At 41.3% G+C, this 26455-nt stretch overlaps 1 protein-coding gene across 7 annotated transcripts in view; it reads right to left on the reverse strand.

Moving 5' to 3' along the window:
• PAK1 (p21 (RAC1) activated kinase 1) overlaps nucleotides 1-26455 on the reverse strand; it is a 197457-nt gene that overhangs the window by 109104 nt on the left and 61898 nt on the right. For 4 of the 7 annotated variants that reach the window (XM_033405790.2, XM_033405791.2, XM_033405792.2 and 1 more), the window contains one exon: nucleotides 3109-3319. In XM_033405790.2, coding sequence (XP_033261681.1) covers nucleotides 3109-3298 — 190 coding nt within the window. In that variant the 5' untranslated portion in view covers nucleotides 3299-3319. Of the gene's footprint in view, nucleotides 1-3108; nucleotides 3320-8143; nucleotides 8164-17100; nucleotides 17295-26455 lie in introns of those variants that run through there. The other 3 variants (XM_033405789.2, XM_049713611.1, XM_004279828.4) reach the window with 3 other exon arrangements.

The following is a 26455-nucleotide window of genomic DNA, read 5'->3' on the forward strand; positions in this document are numbered from 1 at the left end:
AAACTGTGATTAAAAATCTTCCAACAAGCAAAAGCCCAGGACCAGATGGCTTCACAGGCGAATTCTATCAAACATTTAGAGAAGAGCTATCACCTATCCTTCTCAAACTCTTTCAAAATATAGCAGAGGGAGGAACACTCCCCAACTCATTCTACAAGGCCACCATCACCCTGATACCAAAACCAGACAAGGATGTCACAAAGAAAGAAAACTACAGGCCAATATCACTGATGAACATAGATGCAAAAATCCTCAACAAAATACTAGCAAACAATCCAACAGCACATTAAACGGATCATACACCATGATCAAGTGGGGTTTATTCCAGGAATGCAAGGATTCTTCAATATACGCAAATCAATCAACGTCATACACCATATTAACAAATTGAAGGAGAAAAACCATATGATCATCTCAATAGATGCAGAGAAAGCTTTTGACAAAATTCAACACCCATTTATGATAAAAACCCTGCAGAAAGTAGGCATAGAGGGAACTTTCCTCAACATAATAAAGGCCATATATGACAAACCCACAGCAAACATCGTCCTCAATGGTGAAAAACTGAAAGCATTTCCACTAAGATCAGGAACAAGACAAGGTTGCCCACTCTCACCACTCTTATTCAACATAGTTTTGGAAGTTTTAGCCACAGCAATCAGAGAACAAAAGGAAATAAAAGGAATCCAAATCGGAAAAGAAGAAGTAAAGCTGTCACTCTTTGCAGATGACATGATACTATACATAGAGAATCCTAAAGATGCTACCAGAAAACTACTAGAGCTAATCTATGAATTTGGTAAAGTAGCAGGATACAAAATTAATGCACAGAAATCTCTGGCATTCCTATACACTAAGGATGAAAAATCTGAAAGTGAAATCAAGAAAACACTCCCATTTACCATTGCAACAAAAAGAATAAAATATCTAGGAATAAACCTACCTAAGGAGACAAAAGACCTGTATGCAGAAAATTATAAGACACGGATGAAAGAAATTAAAGATGATACAAATAGATGGAGAGATATACCATGTTCTTGGATTGGAAGAATCAACATTGTGAAAATGACTCTACTACCCAAAGCAATCTACAGATTCAATGCAATCCCTATCAAACTACCACTGGCATTTTTCACAGAACTAGAACAAAAAATTTCACAATTTGTATGGAAACACAAAAGACCCCGAAGAGCCAAAGCAATCTTGAGAACGAAAAACGGAGCTGGAGGAATCAGGCTTCCTGACTTCAGACTATACTACAAAGCTACAGTAATCAAGACAGTATGGTACTGGCACAAAAACAGAAATATAGATAAATGGAACAGGATAGAAAGCCCAGAGATAAACCCATGCAGATATGGTCACCTTATCTTTGACAAAGGAGGCAGGAATATACAGTGGAGAAAAGACAGCCTATTCAATAAGTGGTGCTGGGAAAACTGGACAGCTACATGTAAAAGTATGAGATTAGATCACTCCCTAACACCATACACAAAAAGAAGCTCAAAATGGATTAAAGACCTAAATGTAAGGCCAGAAACTATCAAACTCTTAGAGGAAAACATAGGCTGGACACTCTATGACATAAATCACAGCAAGATCCTTTTTGACCCACCTCCTAGAGAAATGGAAATAAAAACGAAAGTAAACAAATGGGACCTAATGAAACTTAAAAGCTTTTGTGCAGCAAAGGAAACCATAAAGAAGACCAAAAGACAACCCTCAGAATGGGAGAAAATATTTGCAAATGAAGCAACTGACAAAGGATTAATCTCCAAAATTTATAAGCAGCTCATGCAGCTTAATAACAAAAAAACAAACAACCCAATCCAAAAATGGGCAGAAGACCTAAATAGACATTTCTCCAAAGAAGATATACAGACTGCCAACAAACACATGAAAGAATGCTCAACATCACTAATCATTAGAGAAATGCAAATCAAAACTACAATGAGATATCATCTCACACCAGTCAGAATGGCCATCATCAAAAAATCTAGAAACAATAAATGCTGGAGAGGGTGTGGAGAAAAGGGAACCCTCTTACACTGTTGGTGGGAATGTAAATTGATACAGCCACTGTGGAGAACAGTATGGAGGTTCCTTAAAAAAACTACAAATAGAACTACCATATGACCCAGCAATCCCACTACTGGGCATATACCCTGAGAAAACCATAATTCAAAAAGAGTCATGTACCAAAATGTTCATTGCAGCTCTATTTACAATAGCCCAGAGATGGAAACAACCTAAGTGTCCATCATCGGATGAATGGATAAAGAAGATGTGGCACATATATACAATGGAATATTACTCAGCCATAAAAAGAAACGAAATTGAGCTATTTTTAATGAGGTGGATAGACCTAGAGTCTGTCATACAGAGTGAAGTAAGTCAGAAAGAGAAAGACAAATACCGTATGCTAACACATATATATGGAATTTAAAAAAAAAAATGTCATGAAAAACCTAGGGGTGAAACAGGAATAAAGACACAGACCTACTAGAGAATGGACTTGAGGCTATGGGGAGGGGGAAGGGTAAACGGTGACAAAGCGAGAGAGAGGCATGGACATATATACACTACCAAACGTAAGGTAGATAGCTAGTGGGAAGCAGCCGCATAGCCAGGGAGATCAGCTCGGTGCTTTGTGACCGCCTGGAGGGGTGGGATAGGGAGGGTGGGAGGGAGGGAGACGCAAGTGGGAAGAGATATGGGAACATATGTATAGATATAACTGATTCATTTTGTTGTGAAGCTGAAACTAACATACCATTGTAAAGCAATTATACTCCAATAAAGATGTTAAAATGAAAGAAAAAAAAAAAAAAGTAAATATATGGCTTCAGATTGCCCAAAATCTGGCAAGAGCATAATTATTTTCCTAGAATTTTGGTCAGATATAGTTAATAGAGTATAATAATGGGTCTATTTTCCATTTGACTTCACAGTCATTTCAGGAAAAGAAGATAAGGAATAAGGAAAATATTTAATGAGAAAAAGAGGAATTAAAGGAAAATTAAATCAAGGAAGGGACAAATATTATATTCAGGTTACCAAAAAAAATTTTAAGTATACAAATGATGAGAAAGAAATGAAATACTGTACTTTTATCACCAGGTAAGATGGCTCGGTAAAATCGGTCCTTCTTTTTCTTCTCCTCTGGGTTTGGAGGCAGAGGTTTGGAACCGTGGTTTAGGGTTCCAGCATCTTTGCTGCCAGCTCCAATCATAGTGCTGGTATTTCTCATCGGAGGGGCTGGGGGTTTGTCTTGAATATCTAGGCCGTTATTCGACATTGTCAGCACCAGCAGCAGCTACTGGAATCAGAAAGAAGAACATAACTCTTTTATTATTTTTTGAGCAAAAGGAAATAGGTATTGAAAATTTTAAAGGAATCCAAATTTTACAACCCTTCCTCCAGGACCCACCTCAAGCCCTTCCACTGCATACCATGACTACTGCTATCTTATTCAGTCCACCATACTCAAAGATGTAATACCTACTCTGTGCCAAGCACTGCTGAAAATTCACAAGGTTCTTGCTTTTCTCTTCATTCTCCTATCTAAGGCATCGGAGAGCACAAAAAGCCACCATGATGTGATTTAAAAGGCAGAAATTTGGCCCAGTTAAACTGAGAATGAATCCCTGTGCTACTTAACAAGCTTTAGAGAAATTCCTTAACCACTTGGGTTCCATTCAGTCATTCACATGAAGATTAAATAAAACTGCCAACAGTATTCCACATAGTGAGTTCTCTGCCAAGCTCTAATTTTGTTACCTTAGGAAAATCATTCCTTCTCTGGTAGGAATTGTATCACTATACCAATGGTCAGTAAAGCTGCTGGTTTTGTAAACAGTTTTACTGGAACACAGCCACATCCATTCACTTACATATTGTCTATGGCTTCTTTCACATTCTAATGGCAATACTACGTAGTTGCAACAGGCCTAAAATATTTAGGTTGTTCACAAACCTACAATATTTACTATCTGGTCATTTACAAGAAAAGTTTGCTGATCCCTGGCCTTTATCATCTCTCCAGTATCTCCTTCCTCTAAAATTTGACCTTGTTCTAAATATATGATGATCAATGCATTAACCATCTTGTCCTATATGGTGCTGAATTTACAGGCAATTTCCAGTGCTTCTGGGAAACAGAAGGAATAAAATCTAAAAGAAAAGGAAAAAAATCCCTATCAGATGGAACCAGTAGTTTTAGTGAAGATAGATGTTATTACCTTAAATAAGTGTGCTTGACAATAGATAAATATGAATATATCCAGAGTTAATAAAGTTTCTCATTATTCTTCATGCTACACTGGAAATTATATCTTTCTTTTTTTTTTTTTCTCGGTACGCGGGCCTCTCACTGTTGTGGCCTCTCCCGTTGCGGAGCACAGGCTCCAGACGCGCAGGCTCAGTGGCCATGGCTCACGGGCCTAGCTGCTCTGCAGCATGTGGGATATTCCCGGACCGGGGCACGAACCCGTGTCCCCTGCATAGGCAGGCGGACTCTCAACCACTGCACCACCAGGGAAGCCCCTGGAAATTATATCTTTAACCATGACTATTTAGAATGTAAGCTCCTTAGAGTCAAATACAACAGTGCTTTTTAGACTGAAGTTTCTAATCATCAAAAAAAAACAAAAACAAAACAGTGTAATAATCACCAAAACTTTTCAGAAATATAGATGTCCTTGTATGACCCTCATAAATTCTGATTTAGTACGGCTGGGTTAAGCCCAAAATTTATAATTTTAAAACTTAGTGATCCCAGTGCCTGCCAGAATTGAATACCACTGCTTTAGAAGTTAACTACTTAAATGCTATGGACAAAATCTATAGGAGTCTTAACATTTTCTAATAAATGCAGAGCTAAATGATCGCTTGCATCCATTTTTTTCCCTCAATCCTTTCTCCACACGCCATCAGTGATCTTAAAATACTCATACCTCTACTTAAAACCCTTCAGTGACATCCCAGAATAAAAGCGAAAGTTCCTTAGCTTGCTTTTAAAGGCCCTCCCATTGTTTAACCCATTCCACCATCAGCTTCATTTCCCACCACTACCACTCCCTCTAATTCCCCTTATACTCTAGCCACACCCAACTTCTTCAAGTATACTGTAGCTTTCACACTTTCAGTCCTGTACACATGCTGTTCCCTCTGCTTAGAATGCCAATTTCCCTATCCTCAAATTCACTCATCCTTCAACTGCTATTTTTTTTTTTTTTTTTTTTTTTTTGCCGTACACGGGCCTCTCACTGTTGTGGCCTCTCCCGTTGCGGAGCACAGGCTCCAGACGCGCAGGCCCAGCGGCCATGGCTCACGGGCCCAGCTGCTCCGCGGCATGTGGGATCCTCCTGGACCAGGGCACGAACCAGCATCCCCTGCATCGGCAGGCGGACTCTCAACCACTGTGCCACCAGGGAAGCCCCTCAACTGCTATTTCTCCTATGAAGCCCTTTTGAAATGTTCTCACCTTCAAGAAGTTAAGGTCCCCTCCTCCACACTCCAAAGGCAATGGGTATATTTCCAGGTTATCACATTTATTTTTACTATGTTTTAATTATCTTCACCAGAAGAATGTAACCCAAAGGTCAGGCACGATTTTGTCACCTTTGTAATCCAAAAGAGCCTAGTATAGTATCTAACTCAACAGTGGATTCAATAAATATTTCTATTAATCAAAAGTTTGACATAGTTATATACCTTGCCTTTAAGGAATTCAGTACAGACGAAATTTTAAGGTCCTTTGCAATCTTTGATATTGAACTGCCTCACAAACTAAGCCATTGTACCTGGACACACAGCTTGCATTCAAACCACACTTCAGAAGTCTCTGTTCTCCTGAATTTGCCAAGTAGTCTCTTACCCTCCTCTTGCCCTACACCCCCCATCCCCAATGCTTCTTGTCAGTGATTTCTCCCTCCTCTGACTGATGAAAATCTTACTCATCTTTTAAGATCAAATTTAAACTTCATCTGTTTATATAATTCATCCTGACCTACCTCTGACAAACCCACTGCTCCTCACTTCTCTTTCTGAACAAAAGAAATCAAGTAAGCAAGGACAATCTTGTTAATCTAGAGTAACTCTCTGGGTGGTGTGCTTTTTATCCATTTCTTCCAGTTTCATTTTGCAGATTTGTCTTTGCTTTCCCTCCCAGCCCCAACTCAAGTCCCTCAGCTCCCCCAAAGAGAATTTCTACTGGCCCAGTTCTCAAGAGTACCTTCCCACTCCAGACTGCCAGTTCCAAAATTACACTCCCTGCAGCCACCTGATACCCTAAGCAGGCCCTTCCTTGCCTCTTAGGTCCTTCAGCCAAAAGCTTCATTGAATATTACTCCTTTCCAGGATGACAGCCCAGAATTTCACCAAGAAAGGCTTCATCAGGGCTTCCCTGGTGGCGCAGTGGTTGAGAGTCCGCCTGCCAATGCAGGGGACACGGGTTTGTGCCCCGGTCTGGGAGGATTCCACATGCCGCGGAGCGGCTGGGCCCATGAGCCATGGCCGCTGGGCCTGCGCGTCCGGAGCCTGTGCTCCACAATGGGAGAGGCCACAGCAGTGAGAGGCCCGCACACTGCAAAAAAAAAAAAGAAAGGCTTCATCAACCTTTCTGATAAGGCTTTTCTTCATTTCTCAGTTCTTCCACTGTGTTTGGAGAACTCTAGGTGGTAGATCGCCAATTTCAAAAAAAATTCTAAATTATTAAAACCTAAAATCTGTTGTTGGAATACAATGTTTGAATACTCTGTACCACATTCCAGCCCAGGTCATCTAGCCTGTGCTTGAAAACCTCCAGTGATAGGAAATCTACAGTCTCACAAGTCAGCCTATTCTATCTTTGGTGACCTCATTTAGAGAGCTCTCACTTATATTGCTTTTTTCTTTTTGCAGTACGTGGGCCTCTCACTGTTGTGGCCTCTCCTGTTGCGAAGCACAGGCTCCGGATGCACAGGCTCAGCGGCCATGGCTCACGGGCCCAGCTGCTCCGCGGCATGTGGGATCTTCCCGGACCGGGGCACGGACCCGTGTCCCCTGCATCGGCAGGCGGACTCTCAACCACTGCGCCACCAGGGAAGCCCTCACTTATATTGTTTTATCTTCTCACACTGAATTGCAATTATTTGTTTACACATTTGCCTCTCCCTGCACTTCCCTTCCCTGCCAGACTTAAGACTATGAACTCCTCAAGAACAAAGTTCAGTCATCGCAATCCCCAACACCAGGCCTGGCACAGAACAGGTAATCAGTAAAGATTTGTTGAACAAATGAACAAGCAAATGAATAAATAAAAGAACAACAAATGAACAAACACTACTTCCATCTATTATTCCTAAATCCTATATGAGGGCTACTCAGTGAAAGTCTATTGCCTCTTCAGAACTTTACGTACCTGAAATCATCTCTCAAGACTCCCTCCACTGCCCAAAATCTATTTTCTCAGTGCTAAACATTGCCAGTACTTTCAACTATACTCACAGAACACAAGTTTGTGCCTTCTTGAACCTTTCCTTTGAACTTACTTGGACTTAATATTTTTACACTACTTTCCAGTTTCTCTGCAGCCCTCCATCCAGTCCTTTCCTATGGCTTCTGCACAAGTCTTTACTCTCTTTACACTTCATAGATCCACTCAGAGGTCATTTTGTCCATCTATACCTAGCACAATAATTAGCACATTTTAAAACATACACTATTCTAAACTTTGTTTATAGGGAAACGAGTCCAAAATTTCAATCCTGATAGGAAAAAGAATTCTTTTTTTTAAAATTTTTATTGGAGTATAGTTGATTTACAATGTTGTGTTAGTTTCAGGTATATAGCAAAGTGATCAGTTATACAAATACATATATCCACTGTTTTTTAAAGATTATTTTCCCATATAGGCCATTACAGAGTATTGAGTAGAGTTCCCCGTGCTATACAGCAGGTTCTTATTAGTTATCTACTTTACATACAGTAGTGTGTATGTGTTAGTCCCAATCTCCCAGTTTATCTGTCCCCACCCTTATCCCCTGGTAAGTTTGTTGTCTACATCTGTGACTCTACTTCTGTTTTGTAAATAAGATTCATTTGTACCCTTTTTTTTTTAGATTCCACATATAAGCGATATTTGTCTCTGTGTCTGACTTACTTCACTCAGTATGACAATCTCTAGGTCCATCCATGTTGCTGCAGATGGCATTATTTTGTTCTTTTTTATGGCTGAGTAATATTCCATTGTATGTATGTACCACATCTTCTTTATCCATTCCTCTGTTGATGGACATTTAGGTTGCATCCATGTCCAGGTTATTGTAAATAGTGCTGCAACGAACATTGGGGTGCATGTATCTTTTTTTGAATTACAGTATTCTCCGGATGCCCAGGAGTAGGATTGCTGGGTCGTATGGTAGTTCTATTTTTAGTTTTTTAAGGAACCTCCATACTGTTTTCCATAGTGGCTGTACCAATTTACATTCCCACCAACAGTGTAGGAAGGTTCCCTTTTCTCCACACCCTCTCTGGCATTTATTGTTTGTAGATTTTTTGATGATGGCCATTCTGACCCGTGTGATGTTACCTCATTGTAGTTTTGATTTGCAAGAAATACACTCAGCTCTTGAATAACATGACCAAATATATATTAAATCTTCTAGCAATCTCTGCTGGTCAAAGATTTGGAAGGATGACAAGCCAATGCCTTCTGACAAGCTGCAGAATAAAGCTAAGCCCGAGGCCAACATTTAGAATGAAAGTTCCTCAATCTTAAGTCCAGCCCAAACATGTTTATATATTTCTATATTTGCCATTGGCTAGATTTGACGGATCTAAATGTAAATCAGAAGTAACATAGTTTAGGTCAGGATAGGTACAGCGGGGTGAGAATTACCTCAAGTATAGTTGGAAAATCCTTTGGCAGAAAGTCAGAAGACTTGAGTTCCAGTCCCCACCTTTAAATTTCTGTGTGATCTTTGGCAATTTCTTTCTGCTTTTTGGACCTCCATACTCCTGTTACGTGAGGGGGTCAGATTAGATGACCTCTAAGGTTGCTTCTGGCTTTGATGTTATGTGTATCTTAAAATCTTTACTAACCTTTATCTATCCTAGATGACAGACTGATATAACAGAGAGAAAGACAGATTGACCATGTGTTACCAATGCCCCAGAGGCTCATTTATAAGCAACTAATTATACTGAAGTACTAATTTATAAGCAACTAATTATACTGAAGTACTAATTATTAATCAACTGAATGACTCTATAATAAATGTAGGATCACTGTGAGGTTTCAAAAGGGCCACTGGCAGGGCGATATAGTAAAAAGATGACTGGAGTTAAAATCAGACAAGTTTAAGTTCTGGTTCTGTTATTTACTAGCTATAGTCCTAATAGAACTCTCTTCACCTATGAGCTGCAAACTGTTGTTTCCTCCTGAGCAGTCAGTCTCTAGACAGACACTAGTCAAGAGGCAACCAAGGAGGGGAAGTGATTTATGTTTCTTTTTCTATAAAAAGCATAAAGATACAGTGCTAGAGTAGAAAAAAGGGAAAGAAAACACTTTTCAAGTAGCCAGTATGTACAAGGTACTTTACATACTGAACAAAACCAGTCAGGGATTCAGAGGAGTATGTTCACCAACAATTACTTCTTTCTACTTTACCACATCTGGATTCCACAGCCACAAGTATAAGTCACAGCCAAGATAATCAAAGATTTTAAGATACACATAACATCAAAGCCAGAAGCAACCTTAGAGGTCATCTAATCTGACCCCCTCACGTAACAGGAATACGGAGGTCCAAAAAGCAGAAAGAAATTGCCAAAGATCACACAGAAATTTAAAGGTGGGGACTGGAACTCAAGTCTTCTGACTCTCTGCCAAAGGATTTTCCAACTATACTTGAGGTAATTCTCACCCCGCTGTACCTATTCTGACCTAAACTATGCTACTTCTGATTTACATTTAGATCCGTCAAATCTAGCCAATGGCAAATATAGAAATATATAAACATGTTTGGGCTGGACTTAAGATTGATATTTACTAAATGTCTGCCATGAGCAAGCAACAGAGAAGATAAATAATTTCTTGGTCCTCAAATCAGCCATGTGAAAGTTATGTACACCTTTTACTGCAGTTGCAGGCTCTTCATTCAAGTACAATTCAAATAATTTTTAATGAGTACTTACTTGTAAGGTGCTATGCCAGAAACCAGGGATATAGAGATAAATAAATGAATATGTTCCCGACTCTAGAGGTTCTCACTGTCTAGTAAGCAAAACAGACAGGACCTAGAAAACCACAATGTCAGGCCAATTGTGAACAGTGCTGTAGAATAGTACAAGCAGTAAAATGTCAGAAGAAACAGAAAGGAAAGACTATATTAAACTGAGGTCATCAGTGAGGCTTCTCAGAAGAAGTGGTGTTAAGAGTAGGGGCTTAGGAGAATGCCCTGGTGATCCAGTGGTTAGGACTCCACACTTCCACTGCAGGGGGCATGGGTTCCATCCCTGGTCGGGAAACTAAGATCCCACATGCTGCGCAGTGCAGCCAAAAAAAAAAAAAAAAGAGTAGGGGCTTAAAGAATAAATAGGTCAGACTAGTGGTCTTTGACTCTGGACTATTAGAATTCCCTAGGAGCATTTTAAAACACCAGATGAAGTACTTAAGAGAGGAAGTATACTAATATCTGCAATTTACTTTGAAATGCATTTTTAAAAAGATACATTAGTGGATGAACATAGGGATGTAATATAATATACATGTCAATATATAATGGATGTGATAAAGCAAGTTAACATGAAAATGTTAATGGTAGAAGAATCTACATGGCGATTACACAGGTATTCACTATAAAATTCTTTCAACTTTGCTGTATGTTTCAGATTTTCCTAATTAAAAAGCGGGGGCGGCAGGGGTGTGGGGGGAATACCACTGCTTTAACTCTTATTTTAATTGGTCTGGGATAGGCCCAGGCATTGGTATATTACCTTGACCAAGGAAAACAGACAATAAAATGAATGATTTTGACAGAGAACGACGAAGGCAAATATATCCCAGATCATAGGAATAACATGTGTGAGAGTACAGTGTGGTAGAACGCAACATGAAGGTGAAAAAGTAGGACACAGCAATCACAGAGGACCTTTCATTTTCTGCAATACATACAGCGCTAGTCAGAAAAATGGTCCTTTCTAAGCAGTTCTAGATCTGTACAATGAATGTCCCATGTTAAAAATAAAAGATGACGCTGTTGATTAAAAAAGGCTGAGGGATGACAATGAGAAAAGAAGTGTTCCCTGGAGGAGGGGACCAGCTGCTATCCATCTGCACTGACGACTCTGTGGTGCCTTGAGCTCACACAATGGGACTTGGAATTTAGGAGAGTTCTCTAAATTGACTAACAAAGTTGCTAAAATTCTTTTAAGAGTATCCCCATTGAACCTTCTGGACTAACCATCTTTACAAATAGGGTTTCAGCCATCACCTGGGGCTGATATTTCAATAACCACTAACATTAATGGAGTGTACAAGAAAACCTGGAAATCTATTTGGTTGGTATTATTTTTCTCATTCATTCATGTAAATATTTATTCATCACCTACTGTTTGCCAGACTGTGTTAGGCGCTGGGGATAAAAGAGTGAACAAATCAGAAGAAGCAAAATCTCAGAGATGCTGCCAGCCACCCAGGGTCACACAGCTAGTGGAGAGCAGAGGCAGGAACCTGAAATGAAGTCTGTGTGACTGCAGAATCACCTCTCTTTCCACCATACCATACCTCACTGTTCACTCTAGAGGCAAAGGAATGGACTAGATAACCTTTAATATTACCTCAGGCCATTATTTAAATGAAGATGCGGAAGGAAAAAAGAAATAAAACCTATCTCATGTATTAATCACATTTCTCAGTTCCAACAACTCAGAGCTGCTAAGACTGGCATGCTCAACACTCCACCCAAGACTGGGGAGTACTGCATGCCCTTGACACCTGGTTATGAGAATCTGATCTTTAATTAAATTGTGCCAGGAGGTTTTCTTTGGCAGAAGCCTGGAATGCTACAGTCTTGAATTTGCTGAGGGATGTCCTTCTGACAAGTCAAAGACATTCCCGCTGTGCAGCCTCCAGCCACTCGCAGTGGTTTAGCAACAAGAAAGCAACTGCTAAGGTAGCAGGGAGGAAAACTGGAAGCTCTTTCTGAGCTGTTAGGAAAGCTACTTTAATTTTTGACCCTCAGTTTCCTCTTTTTTAAAATACAAATAGGATTGTCTATTTTACAGAGCTATCATGAGAATTGAAAAGCATATATAAAAGCTCCTAGCATGCTGCCTGACACAAAATAGATGTTCAAAAAATACCTGTTCTCATCCCCCACTCATCTATCCAGTTTCATCTCTTCTATCTCTAAACTTGTCATTCCAACCCAATCTGCTTTCAGGCTACTGCCTTTGCCCACACTGTTCTCTCTGCCTAAAATGTCCCAACTTGTCTGCCAAGAAAACTCCTACTCATTCTTCAAGACCCCGCTTGATTCACTTCCTCTACAAAACCTTCACACAGCCCTCCTATTTCTACCTTGCCCCAAATTTAATAGCATTTTATACATAATTCTATGCAGCAGGTTCCATATTTCATGATATCAACCTCACCAGACCATGAACAAGTCAAGGGACAAAACTAAGTCTGATTCATGTCTATGTCCCCGAGTCCCACCCAGCACAGACCTGGCACAACTAGGTAATTAGTAACGGTTCACTGACTAAAAGGCAGCCTGGTTTAGAGAAGAAAAACACAGGAGTTGGAAGGATCTTGAAAAATCAGCTAGTTCCAAATCTTTATTTCATAGTTCTAACATGAAACCCATAAGGGTATGCAACTTAGCTAAGATCACTCAATGAAACAGAATACCTGGAAAACTTCCTACAATTGGAGAGGTATGAGAGGCAGCAAAGTGAAATGGAAAAGGCAGAGAGATTTGGAGTCAGAGACTTAAATTAACTTATGTTGACCCTATACCTTCACCCTCTCCTCCCCCTACCAATAATACTACACATCTTCCTCACCCCTATCACCCCTGCAGATAGTCACTAGAGTCACTCACAGAAACCAGCACCAAATGTCTTATAATCCTCCTCCTACCATCTTGGGAAATTCCTGACCTGTATCCCCCATTGAGCTATTCCCAATAGTTAAGGGAAAAATTCAAATTTAAGCTTCAAACCTCCAGCCCTCCCCACGGATGGCCTGAAATGAGAAAATAATCACTAAAACCTGAGGCTCATACAATCTGAGAGCTGAAGGAACCAATAAGGTGATCTAGTTTAACCTCCCAAGAAACACTGGAATCTATTCTGCTCTCCTAGATAGATGATCTTCCAGTCAATCTGCCTGAACATATCCTATGATTTCCCACACTGCCACACGCTGCCTCAAAGGAACATATTCTCTTGGAAGTATTAGGAACAAAAGAATGAAAATAGACTGACCTCTCTCCTTTAAAAGAGAATCACAACTAATTTAATCAAGCTTCCAGTGTCCATTTACTTCAGACAGCCTTGACCACCCAAACTCTCAAACCCAACCTTTCCTGTATGTCCTCTAATCTGACCAAATTCCTCAACCCTTTCCTGACTCTGGATCCCTCCCACTATTTCCTCCGGAACTTCCCATTTGTCATGGGCTCATTCCCCTTGCCTCTTTGCCTTAAAAGAAATTTGGTTATCTCCTGAGAAAGAGACTTCTCTAGCAGCTCTCTCAACTGAAGGCTGTTTTCTCTCTTACATCCAACCTATCAGTGTGGTCCTTAATTTTCAGTGCCATTTCCAAACCACTCCTTTTTCTTCCTCTTGTAAAACTTCTGTTCCTTTGAGTAGCCTCCACTGGCTGCTATCACACTCCCTTGCTGCCTAATACCTACTTCCTGGACACTCCACTCAAAGGTCCCTAGATCAGTGTTCTTCTGTACCCTTCCAGTTAACATTCTAGGTGATTCAACAGCCACAATGATAACCCTTCCAATACTCTGGCTATTTCATTTGCTGACCTATAGTCCAAGTTAACCAATACTCCCATGATCACACCCTGGACCTTATCCTCAAAATGTTCATTGACTCCAATATCTAGAGAGAATCATATATACTCCAAACACAACTTCCTATCCATGTAGCTCACTTGTTCAAGAACTTCCACTACAATTCCCAGACTCTCTTTTGAGCTCCAATCCACTATCGGTTAGTCCCCACTACAATCACTTTCTTTTTTCCCTAAACATAGTCCAACAAAATCGCTTAAACATCAAAAACCATCAACCTGGGCTTCCCTGGTGGCACAGTGGTTGAGAGTCTGCCTGCCAATGCAGGGGACACGGGTTCATGCCCCGGTCCAGGAAGATCCCACATGCCGCGGAGCGGCTGGGCCCGTGAGCTTTGTCCTGCACGTCTGGAGCCTGTGCTCCGCAACAGGAGAGGCCACAACAGTGAGAGGCCCGCGTACCGCCAAAAAAAAAAAAAAAAAAATGAACCCTCTAAAATTCAACAACAAAAAAAACAAACAACCCAATTCAAATATGGGCTAAGGATTTGGATAGACATTTCTCCAAAGAAGATACATGAATGGCCAACAAGCACAAAAAAAGATTCTCAACATCACTAATATTTAGGGAAATGCAAGCCAAAACTACGAGACACCACCTTATACCCTTAGGATGGTTACTATCAAAAAACCCCAGAAAACAACAAGTGTTGGTGAGGATGTGGAGAAACTGGAACCCTTATGAATTACTGGTAGAAATATAAGATGGTACAGCCACTATGGAAAACAGTAGAGCAAACAGTTCCTCAAAAAATTAAAAATATTACAGAATTACCATATGATCCAGCAGTTCTACTTCTGGGGTATATACCCCAAAATATTGAAAGCAGGGTCTGTAAGAGCTATCTGTACACCCATGTTCATAACTACGAACAATAAACTATTGGCTCATTGGCTAAGGGAGGGGGTGAATGAGAAGCCCAGTTGATGCTCATTTGAGGCAAGGTAAATCTAATAAAAAACAAAAACAAGAACAATCAACCCCCTTGCCTTCTCTCCCTTTCCAAAATTCAATTGACAAAATCCCAGCTTTGGGATGGTTGAGCTCAACTCTCTCCAAACTGTCTCTATACTGAAAGAGCTGAGTATCCTAGAGAACATTACCTGGTTGACTGTTTCAGCTTCAAAATTATGGGCTCTCCCTACTTATGATTACCTTGCCTCAAATGAGCATCAACTGGGCTTCTCATTCACCCCTTCCCTTAGCCAATGAGCCAAATTTCAATGAGAAAACAGAAATCTTTGCAAAAGAACTCTATCTTCCCACTCCTAAATCTGTATGCTTCCCTGCACTGTACCACCCAGTTACAATGAAGGAGGTGACCCTTCTCCCATCAAAAGCCATCCTCTCATTCTCTCTTCTCCCTCTACTCCTTTGCTTGTACTCCCTCCTCTCACCTGGAATGATCTCCTCCTTCAGCAGCTACATTAATCAATCTCTCTCTCTCTCTCTCTCTCTCTCTCTCTCTCTCACACACACACACACACACACACACACATATTCAGTCATTCCACAAACACTTATTTAGCATCTACAGTGTACCAATACTAATCTAGCTGAACAGGACAAAGTCCCTGTGTTCATGAACTTTATGGATTAGTAAGAGAAGCAAAGAAATAAGCAAATAAATATACAATGTCAAGTCCATAATAAAAATTAAAGAGTAGTTCGTGTGAATATGAAGGGACAGGGATGGGGATGGTACATAAGATAGTGATCAGGAAAAATTTGCCATGGAGGGGAAAGGATTAGAAAGGCGAAGCATGAGAGGAAAGGGATTAGAAAGGGGAGCAGTAAGAATGGAGAAAGTGGGGATGGGAGAAAAGGTGGTAGAGCGCAGGACAGGAAAAATGTTCAGGAGTAGGAAGCAGAAAGAAAAGTGGGGAGAAGATGATAAGGAGGCAGAGTCACAGAACAACTGGGGGGAGGAAGGCAGTCCAAAATAATCAAGGTAGGTTAGTATCAGGCCTGACATGTGTTTCTTAGTTTCAGATGATCAAAAAGGAAAGAATTATAGCGATTAAGACATTACACAGCCTCAAGGTCTGTCATTAGCTTGACGGAGTACGGAGGAAGCTCCAGAGAAGACAGCCAAGTTTAAAGCAGCTTTATGCCCAAGTATCGAACGATTGGCCAGTTTGGAGAAAAACCATTAATATACCTTGATCTGCTTCTTCCCAACCCCATCTCCCTACACCCAATATACCTACACTCAACACTAAAATAATCAGCATTCTCAACCTCTGCCTCGTCTGTGAAGCCACTGGGTCCTGAGCAGCCCAGTAAGATGCCATTCAAAAGACTGGCTGGAAGACAGGGTACCAAGGTCTTCTTCCCAAGTTTGCCTCCAAGGTCTGTTTCCCAAGTTTGCCTATCTCCTACAGTGTTGAGGGGGACATTTCTGCAGTCCATTCTAGGGCTTTTACCAACTCACCTGTCCAAAAGGCAGTTTGACAGCCTGAAAATGCCAGAGTCACAAACAAAATGTCAAGCCCTTCATTGCACAGATAAGGAAACTGAGGCTCCACAGAAGCTGCCTGAACAGGACCAGCCCCCCCACCCCACCCCAGGTCTCACAGCTCTCAGTTTACTCCACCTCTTAACAAGTCACTTATAATGCAATGCCCCCCCCAGCACCCAAGAGAAAAGCCCCCATGGTCCCAGAAGGCCAGCCGCTAATCCAAGGCTGAGGGAAGCATCACCCTAGCCGCCAAGCAGAAGGGTGCTTGCAAAGGGGCAAGGCTCCTGAGGCAGAGCAAGTTCCCCCCAAACCAGCTTCCCCTTCACACTCTTCCCTAGCCAGAGCTCTGATTCCAGGGATGGCCTAGGCCTGGGTGGGCTCATCTGGGGGTTCCACCCTAAACCCCTTCTCTCACTTAGGGTCTCTTAAAGGAAGAGACCCTAAATCTACCGGACTCGCGTCACCACTCCCCGGAAGCCAGCAGAGACGTCCCCACCCCCCCCACCCCCCGCCCCAGCACCGCGCAGCTGAGCGCGCCCCAGGGTGGGCCAGCATTACCTGGCGGCGGGATATGGCCCCGGCATCTCTGCTTACGGTTTTTGTAGCAGAGCCGCACCTCCCTCACGCCTGGCCGGCCGCGCAACACCCTGGGCTCCACCCAGGTGGCTCTACTTAGCTGGGGCCGGGCTCCCAGCAGCTCGGCCGCCCCAGCTCTGGCTCCAGGGCGCAACACGCTCCCGCCCTCGCAGGGCGCAGCGAAAGCTCTGCTCCAGGGTTGGCGAAGCAGAAGGGGCGGGGAAATAAGGGAGGGAAGGAGGCGGGAGAAAACCGCGCTTCTCCTTTCTGCAAAGAGGCTCTGAGGGAAGGCGGGGAGACTACTACCTTGCCACCCTCTCAGCTATTCTCCCCAACCTAGTCTTCAGCAGGGGGTAATTTCTCAGTGAATCAAGTCTTTCCAGGGACTGTCAGAGCTTCCTGGGTGGGCCCCAGAGTCAAGGAAGAGAACCAGAGCTCCCCTGTGCCTTAGTTTCTCCAGCTGGGTCTGGACTCCAGGACAACTCAAACCAAACCTAGCATTCTATCAGATTAGGCTTCAAGGAAAGAAATGCGCCTACCCACCGCCTCGAACAAAGGTGTCAGGTGCTAATTCTAATGCCCTAGGGAGAACACTGGGTGGATGCTTATAGCTGCTTCTAAGCAAAGAAACTCAGCAGCAGCTACCATTTATTAAGTGCTGTTGTGTACCAGGTACTTTACAAAATCTTATGTCTGTCTCACCACAACCTTATGAAGTAGACACACTACCAATTCACATGTGTCAAAACTGAGTCCCAGGAAGAATATGGTTTTGTACAATAAGTATTTCTTAAACACATATTGTGAATCAGGCATTGTAAAGGGCCCTGAGCAGAACAATACAGAATATTTACCAACACTGGCCCAGACCCCCTAAATGCTAGTAGTGCCCCTCAATAATTGAAACAATAATAAACACCTTCACACATTTCCAAATGCTCCGTAGGACGTCAAATTACCTCGTCAACTACCCCTCTATGTCTTGCTCTTGAGAGAGATGTCAGGAGTCAGAGTATGCAGGGTCTCTTGTGGGTCATAACTAGGAGTCTGGGATTTGTTCTAGGCTTTAGCAATGGGAAAGCTTTGGAAGGTTTTAAGCAGAATGACAAGGTCTAATCTATATTTTTTAAAAATCACTGACTGCTGAATGGAGAACAGAGGGGAGAGTTATGGAAATAAGAAGACAAATCAGTAGATTCTTTCAGAACTCCAGGCAGAAGAAGACGGTAATGATTTAGAATAATATATTGGAAGAAGAGATGAGAAGAAACAAGAATATTCTAAGCATACAGCTTGGAAGAAGCAGCAGCCGAACTCGGTAAAAGACAGGATGTGATGAGTGAGAGAGGGCAGTGACTTCCCCAGGACCACACAGCTGGTAAATGGCTGAGTCATTCCAACTTTGGTCTGACTCTTAAGCCTATGCTTTATTTTTCTCTGCCATGTCAGTCATCTTTGTATTGACTACCATGTCCCTCTCCCTACAGCCTGGCAAAGAGCAGGTAACCAGCATTATGTCTGATCAATAATTTAAGTGTGCTAGAGAGAAATTTTCCCTGACAGATGTCTACACCTCCATTTGATATGCCCAAAGTAATCTAATTGCAGAAGGATGTAGAGGAAGAACTCCAGGAGGACAGAAAGAGCTCTTCTGTTAAGTATTTTTCACCTTTCCCAGACCCTGAGTACTTGTGTTATTCCAACTATCAAAGTCTCAAATTTGGTAGAGGAGACAGGAAATTTCTTGAAGATCCCCTTGCCCACACAGAGAATCGGTCAGTAATACAGACTGGAGGGATCTGCTGCACTACGAGAACTCAGCTTCAAAGTAGTTTTAGGATGTTCTTTTGGGCCCACACCCTTGTCCTTCAACTTATGAATGAGAGGAGAACCAAAAAGAGTCCGCAGTCTTGGACATAGTTTTTCAAAGTAATCATCAATAATCATAACATGACCTTACCCAACTTCCCATCCCATGCAGCATTTGCTCTTACAGATAGGCTCTGCTGGAATATGCAGGAACAGAAAGCTCATCTGCAACGAGCACTATGAGACAGTGCTTCCTAATATTCAGCCAGGTGCCTCTCTGGCTTCCAGGTGCCTTCCAATTCTGGCTACTAGAGCACTCAGAAAACATCCTTCAATGCCAAATCATATTAAAGTCTTTCAGATATGTGTATATGGTGATCTATCAAGGCCATGCACATTTTCTCTTCTCCAGAATAAACACACTCAGTTCTTTTAATCATTTGTTCATTCAATAACTATTTAAGCATCTTGTACAAGCCACCAGAGACATACACACCATCGAACAGGACTACACCTTCAAGAAGTTTATGGTTTGAGTATGGCAGTTTTTAACTCGCCCTGTGTATCAGTATTACCAGGGAAGCTTTAAAAATATATACTGAAGTCCTAGCAGAGATTCTGACTCAACTGGTCTGGGATGTAGCCTAGGCAATGCATCTGATCAATATAACTATAGCTACATATAGATATCTATCAGAGGACTAATACTACCTGATTTCAAGACTTACGATAAAGCTACAGTGATAAAGGTGGTGTGTTATTGGTGAAAGGACAGACAAATATATCAGTGGAACGGAATAGAGACCCTAAATAGACATACACAAATATAGTCAACTGATACTTGACAAATGAGCAAAGGAAATTCAATGGAGAAAGAACAGTCTTTTCAATGAATGGTGCGAGAACAACTTGACATCCACCTGCAAAACAATTTAGACACGGACTTCACACTTTTCACAAAAATTAGCTCAAAATGTATCCACAGACCTTAATGTAAAATGCAAAACTATAAAATGACTAGAAGATAACAAAAGAGAAAACCTAGATGACCTTAGATTGGGTGATGGCTTTTTAGATACAACAACAAAACCACAATCCATAAAAGAAAAGGTTGATAACTTGGACTTATTTAAAAATTATAACTTCTGTTCTGCCAAAGACAGTATTAAGAGAATGAAAAGACAAGTCATAGACTTGGGAAAATATTACCAAAACACACATTTGATAAAGGACTTATATTCCAAATATACAAAGAACTCTTAAAACTCAACAATAAGAAAACAAACAACCCAATCAAAAAATGGACCAAAAAAATCTGGACAGACACCACACCAAAGAAGATATAGAGATGGCAAATAAGCACATGAAAAGATAATCAACATCATATGTCATTAGGGACTTGCAAATTAAAACACAACAAAATACCACTACTTACCTATCAGAACGGCTAAAACCCAAAAGAGTGATGACAGCAAATGTTGGTGAGGATGTGCAGCAACAAGAATTCTCACTCACTACTGGGGGAATGCAAAATAGTACAGCCACTCTGAGACAGTTCGGCAGTTTCTTATAAAGCTAAATATAGGCCTACCATACAATCTAGCAATTGCACTCCTAGGTATTTATCCAAATGAGTTGAAAAACCTGTCCACAAATATTTATTGCAGCCATACTCATAATTGCCAAAATTCAGAAGTAAGCAAGATATTCTTCAATAGATGAATGGATAGACAAGCATCCATACAATGCGTATTATTCAGCAATAAAAGAAATGAACTATTGGGCTTCCCTGGTGGCGCAGTGGTTGAGAGTCCGCCTGCCGATGCAGGGGACACAGGTTCGTGCCCCGGTCCGGGAAGATCCCACATGCCGCGGAGCGGCTGGGCCCGTGAGCCATGGCCGCTGAGCCTGCACGTCCGGAGCCTGTGCTCTGCAACGGGAGAGGCCACAACAGTGAGAGGCCCGCGTACCGCAAAAAAAAAAAAAAGAAAAGAAATGAACTGTCAAGCCATGAAGACCTAGAAAAACCCCAAATGTATACTGCTAAGTGAAAAAACTAGTCTGAAAAGGCTGACTCCAATTATATAATATTCAGGAAAAGGAAAAACTATAGAAGCAGCAAAAAGATCAGTGGTTGCCAGGGGCTAAGAAAGTGGGGGCAGGGATGAACAGGTGAAACATAGGGCCTTTTTTTTTGACTGCGCAGCGCAGCGTGCGGGATCTCAGTTCCCCAACCAGGGATGGAACCCATGCCCCCTGCAGTGGAAGCTCGGAGTTGTAACCACTGGGCTGCCAGGGAAGTCCCCACAGGGCATTTTTAAGGTGGTAAAACTATTCTGTATGATACTATAATGGTGGATACCTGATACGATGCATTTGTCAAAACCCACAGAAATAAACAACACAAAGAGCTTTAGTTAATAATAATGTATCAATACTGATTCATCAATTGTACCCACTGATAACAAGATGTTAATAGAGGAAGTGCTGGGAGGAGTGGGAGAGATGGAGTACACAGGAGGTCTGTGTACTTCCTGGTCAATTTTTCTATAAGCCTAAAACTGCTTGAAAAATAAAGTCTATTAAAATAAAATAAATAAAGGGCAAATATCAAACAAAAAAAGACATATAAGATAAACCTCATTTTCTTTTTCATTAGATTCATTAGACGTAAAATTACTCTGTCAAATTATTGTAAAAGTTTCTAAACTCTCTCAATTTCTATGCTTACCTCATTGCAGACTGGGAACAGTTCAAACTCTACTTTGAGTGATCTGGGCACCTTTTACTAAACACGGTCCTGTTTGCAATGACCCTGGTGCAACTAGGGCACCTTCCACTAAACACAGTCCTGTTTGCAATGACCCTCTTACTGCCTGGTACCCTATGGGAAAGGTGATAGTCTAAGGGCAGTCTATCCCCTATAGAACGTAGTTGGACTATCACCTCCATTAACTATACTTTGTACTTCTAATAATTCAGTCTGAAGCTGCACTAGCTTTTTAGCCACTGCAGTGCCTTTGGCTGACACTGGCCTTAGGCAGCCAAAACCACAATTTTCATAAGAATAGCATCAGGCTAGGTCTCCTCTAGGCTCCCCATATTTTGCCATTTCTTTCAGACTTAAAATATAGAACTTCACTGCCATCCACCTTAAATTTCATCTTTTTTGGCTTCAACCCACCTTTTCAAGCTCACTCGCTCTCACTCGCTCATTCTCTCTCTCTCTGTCTCTCTCTCTCTGTGCCATCTAGCATAGTAGTTTTTCCTTCCAGTCTTTATCACCTGCAAATCTAGTAAGTATTCTATCTCTTCAAACATTTATCAAACATCTGCCATGTGCCCTTGCCTGTACTTGGTTACAGGGATTAAAGATGACCTAGAAATGGCCTATGACTCCAGGAATCACCACTAATAAGGGAGAGTGGCATACATAAAACTGTAAAAAGTACTGCACTAGAAAACTGAATAAACAAAATAAACAGGATAAGATGGAAGAAACTACAAAACATGTATCATATAGTATAAGGCAGGACCACTAATGTCTTTAGCAAGGAAGATCAAATTCAGGCATCTTCTATTCTAGATTTCAGTTCTCAAAAACCAGATGCTGGTTTGGTTATAGAATGCAGACCAGCCAGCTCACATGCTGTCTCTTTCAATGGTGGGTACTGCTATAGGAAGCTTGGCTAACCATGGCTTCCTCTGATGAAATACAAGACTCATGAAATTGAGGTATATTAATAAGAAGCCGGCATTTTATTTATTAATGAGGGCTAGTAAATTATAATCAAGGAAGAAACTATTAGCTAAAGAAATGAAAAAGCAGAATCAAATGAGGTAGAAGGGACTTTAAAAGACTAAACTACATAGTCAGTGAAAGAAATAAAATCCTACATATATCAAATAACTGGCCCAAGTTTACACAAGTTAGCAGTTAACTTGTTTTAAGTGCAATTACTCCTTGCATTTATATAGTCCTTTGGTTTTCCAAAGTAAATAATTCACAAACTATTCATTCAACCCATGGATCTTGACCAGTGATGTTTTGTCTATGTAGTCATCTTAGCCTAATCAGGCCCTTTAGGTTATTCAGCTGACTTCTACAAGCATATGAGTTTGCAACCACTGTTAACACTATATAAAGACTAATGATCAGTAATAATCAGCAAAATTTGTTTAGACATTACAGGTTTCAACTGATAGTGGCTGTAGGATTTGAAAGTGATTGTTTTTATTTGATTCTTGTGCAACCACAAATAATTTAAGACCAATACATTTACTGATTGAGAATTACAACTTCTGATATTACCAGTTAAATGTAGGAGGAAGTGGGGACTTCCCTGGCGGCGCAGCGGTTAAGAATCTGTCTACCAATGCAGGGGCCACGGGTTCGAGCCCTGGTCTGGGCAGATCCCACATGCCGCAGAGTAACTAAGCCCGTGTGCCACAGCTGCTGAGTGTGAGCTCTAGAGCCTGCAAGCCACAACTACTGAGTCCATGCACCACAACTACTGAAGCCCGTGTGCCTAGAGCCTGTGCTCCGCAACAAGAGAAGCCACTGCAATGAGAAGCCCACGTGCCCCAACGAAGAGTAGCCCCTGCTCACTGCAACTAGAGAAAGCCTGCACGCAGCAAAAAAGACCCAACACAGCCAAAATAAAAAATAATAATTTTAAAAAATAAAGTCTTTAAAAAATATGTAGGAGGAAGTCAGTCAACAATGATGATTTGGGTTCTATTAAAATAGTCACCTAATATACCATTCTTTCTTGTAATTACATGGCAGAGCCTGTTGTCTATTAAGGACTATGGAATGAGGTGGAGAATAAAATAAATAGATAACAATAATGGCTTACCAAAATACTTCAAGAAAAGAAATAAGCAATGGAAGGATGGAAAAGGGGGGAAAAAGGCAAAAATCTATTCAGTGCCAGTCAGATATAAAGCAACTAACTAAATCAAAATGTACACGAAGTTCAAACAAGGCAAAAAGTACAGAGAAGGGAGACACCAACTACATCTGTAGAGCTGGGGGAAGTTTTGTGAAGGAGACAGTATTTGGGTTGGGTATTAAAAAGGAGTAGAATTTTCATAAATAGAGGTACTGAGAATGGGGGTGAGGGTTGAGAATCCCCTTGAGGGAACCACAAAAGCAAAGGCCCAAAGGAGGAAAAAGCATGAGCTCTGTTTAGGAAATAATAAACAATCTAGACATTCAAGGAAATAGTAAATAATCTCATCATTCATTCACCATTTACTGAATTTGTTCTACATGCCAGATACAGTGCAGTCACAAAGGATGAAAATATGAGGAGACCTACTTCTTACTTTCAAGAAACAGAGCATTTTTAAAGACAACAGAAGACAAACCTGTGTCACTGGCACTCAGACTTAACAGATCCAAAAATCTGTTCCTTCTTCACCTGTCCCCATCTCAATGCAATTCTACTCTTCCAATTACCCAAGCCAAAAATCTGATTCATCTTTTTTTAATATATATAAATTTATTTATTTATTTTTGGCCGTGTTGGGTCTTTGTTGCTATGCACGGGCTTTCTCTAGTTGCAGCGAGCAGGGGCTACTCTTTGTTGCAGTGCGTGGGCTTCTCATTGCAGTGGTTTCTCTTGTTGTGGAGCACAGGCTCTAGGTGCATGGGCTTCAGTAGTTGTGGCACGTGGGCTCAGTAGTTGTGCCTCAAGGACTCAGTTGCTCCACAGCATGTGGGATCTTCCTAGACCAGGGCTCAAACCTGTGTCCCCTGCATTGATAGGCGGATTCTTAACCACTGTACCACTGGGGAAATCCTAATCTGATTCATCTTTGACTCCATTTTTTCTATCATCTTTACCTCAAAGTCACCAGCAAACCCTAACAACTCTACCTTCAATATATATCTACAATCCAATCACTTCTCATTACCTTTACTGCTACTGCCTTGGTCCAAACCAACAGCAACTTTTACCTAGAATAGTGGTTCTCGATATTTGGAGGCTAGGGGGGAGAGATTTTTCTCCAAAGGAGAAATTTGGCAATGTCTAGAGAAATTTTTGTTGAAACAACTGAGGAGGTACTACTGGCAGCTAATGTGCAGAGGTCAGGAATGTTACTAATAATACTATGATGCACAGGACAGCCCCTCGCAACAAAGAATTATCTGGCCCAAAATGTTAATAGTGGAGAAACTGTGACTTAGAGTATTGCAGTAGACTCTTAACAGATCCACTCCTGCCTCCCAGAATGATCCTTTTATAATGTAAGTCTCAGATCACATCACTCTCTTCTGCTCAAGATCTTCCAGTGGCTTCCCAAGTCCCTCAATGTAAAAGCTAAAGTTCTTATGAAGACCTACAAGGCCATACATGATCTTACCTCTATCCTCCTCCTCCACCCCCCATCTTACCCTGCTACATCTCTGACCTGGTCTCCTACTTCTCTCTCCTTCATTCATGCTGCTCCAGGCACAATGGCTTCCACCAACAGGCTATGTACACTCCCACCTCTGGGCTTTGGTACCTATGGTCACTCCGCCTAAAAACACATTTTCCCCCAGATATCCGTATGACTACTTTCCTCACTTCCTTCAGGTCTCTACTCAAATATCACTTCATCAGAGGTCTTCCCTGACCACTCTTCATAAAACGACAGGAACCTCTCTTCACCCCATCTCAGCACTCTTTATTCCCTCCTACTCTGCTTTATTTGTATCCATAGCACTTACCATCAACTGACATATTTGTTTGCTTTTTGGTTGACTCCCACCAATAGAACATATGCCCCACAAGCAAAAACTTTTCCTTTATCCCCCGACCTAAGAACTATTCCTTGCACACAGTAGGAGATTGGTAAGTAATGGCTGAATGGATGAATAAGTGAATGAATAAGTGGAGCTGGAAAGACCAGTCAGGAAGAAACTAGAAAGACCAATGAAGGCCAGAAATGTGGATATAATCTTAGAATTGGCCTAAAGAAGAGACTACCCAAGAGTGATTATCTTGTCATATGCCATACAAATCACCTTGTCTTCTCCATCAAATAGTGACAGAGAGAGTAACGGGGAATTCTATTTTATATCAATATAAGAACATTATAATAATCAGAAGTAACAATAATGAAATGGATAATCTTTAAAGTATTAACACCCTCAATCAACCTCTCAGCACGTAGGATGCAGTAACAAACTACTCTCCCATAATTTTCCCCTCTGCTTATCCTTTTGGATTCAGTTCAAATGTCACCACCTCTACCAAGGTTTTTCCAAACTCCCTCAAACAGAGTTAGCCACTGCTACTTATGGTCCTCAGAGCAATCTGTCCACTTATCCCAATTTACTAAAAGTGTTTGTTAATATATTATTATGACTGAATTGTGCCCTCCTTACCTCCAAAATTCATATGTTGAAGCCCTAACCCCACCTGTGACTGTATTGGAGACAGGGCCTGTAAGGAGGTGATTAAAGTTAAATGAGGTCAAGGAAGTAACTTCAGAGGAGGATCTGATGGATATGGAAGTGGTCGTGGATTGGGGG

This window comes from Orcinus orca, chromosome 8 (assembly GCF_937001465.1).
Source record: "Orcinus orca chromosome 8, mOrcOrc1.1, whole genome shotgun sequence".
Taxonomy (NCBI): Eukaryota; Metazoa; Chordata; class Mammalia; order Artiodactyla; family Delphinidae; genus Orcinus; species Orcinus orca.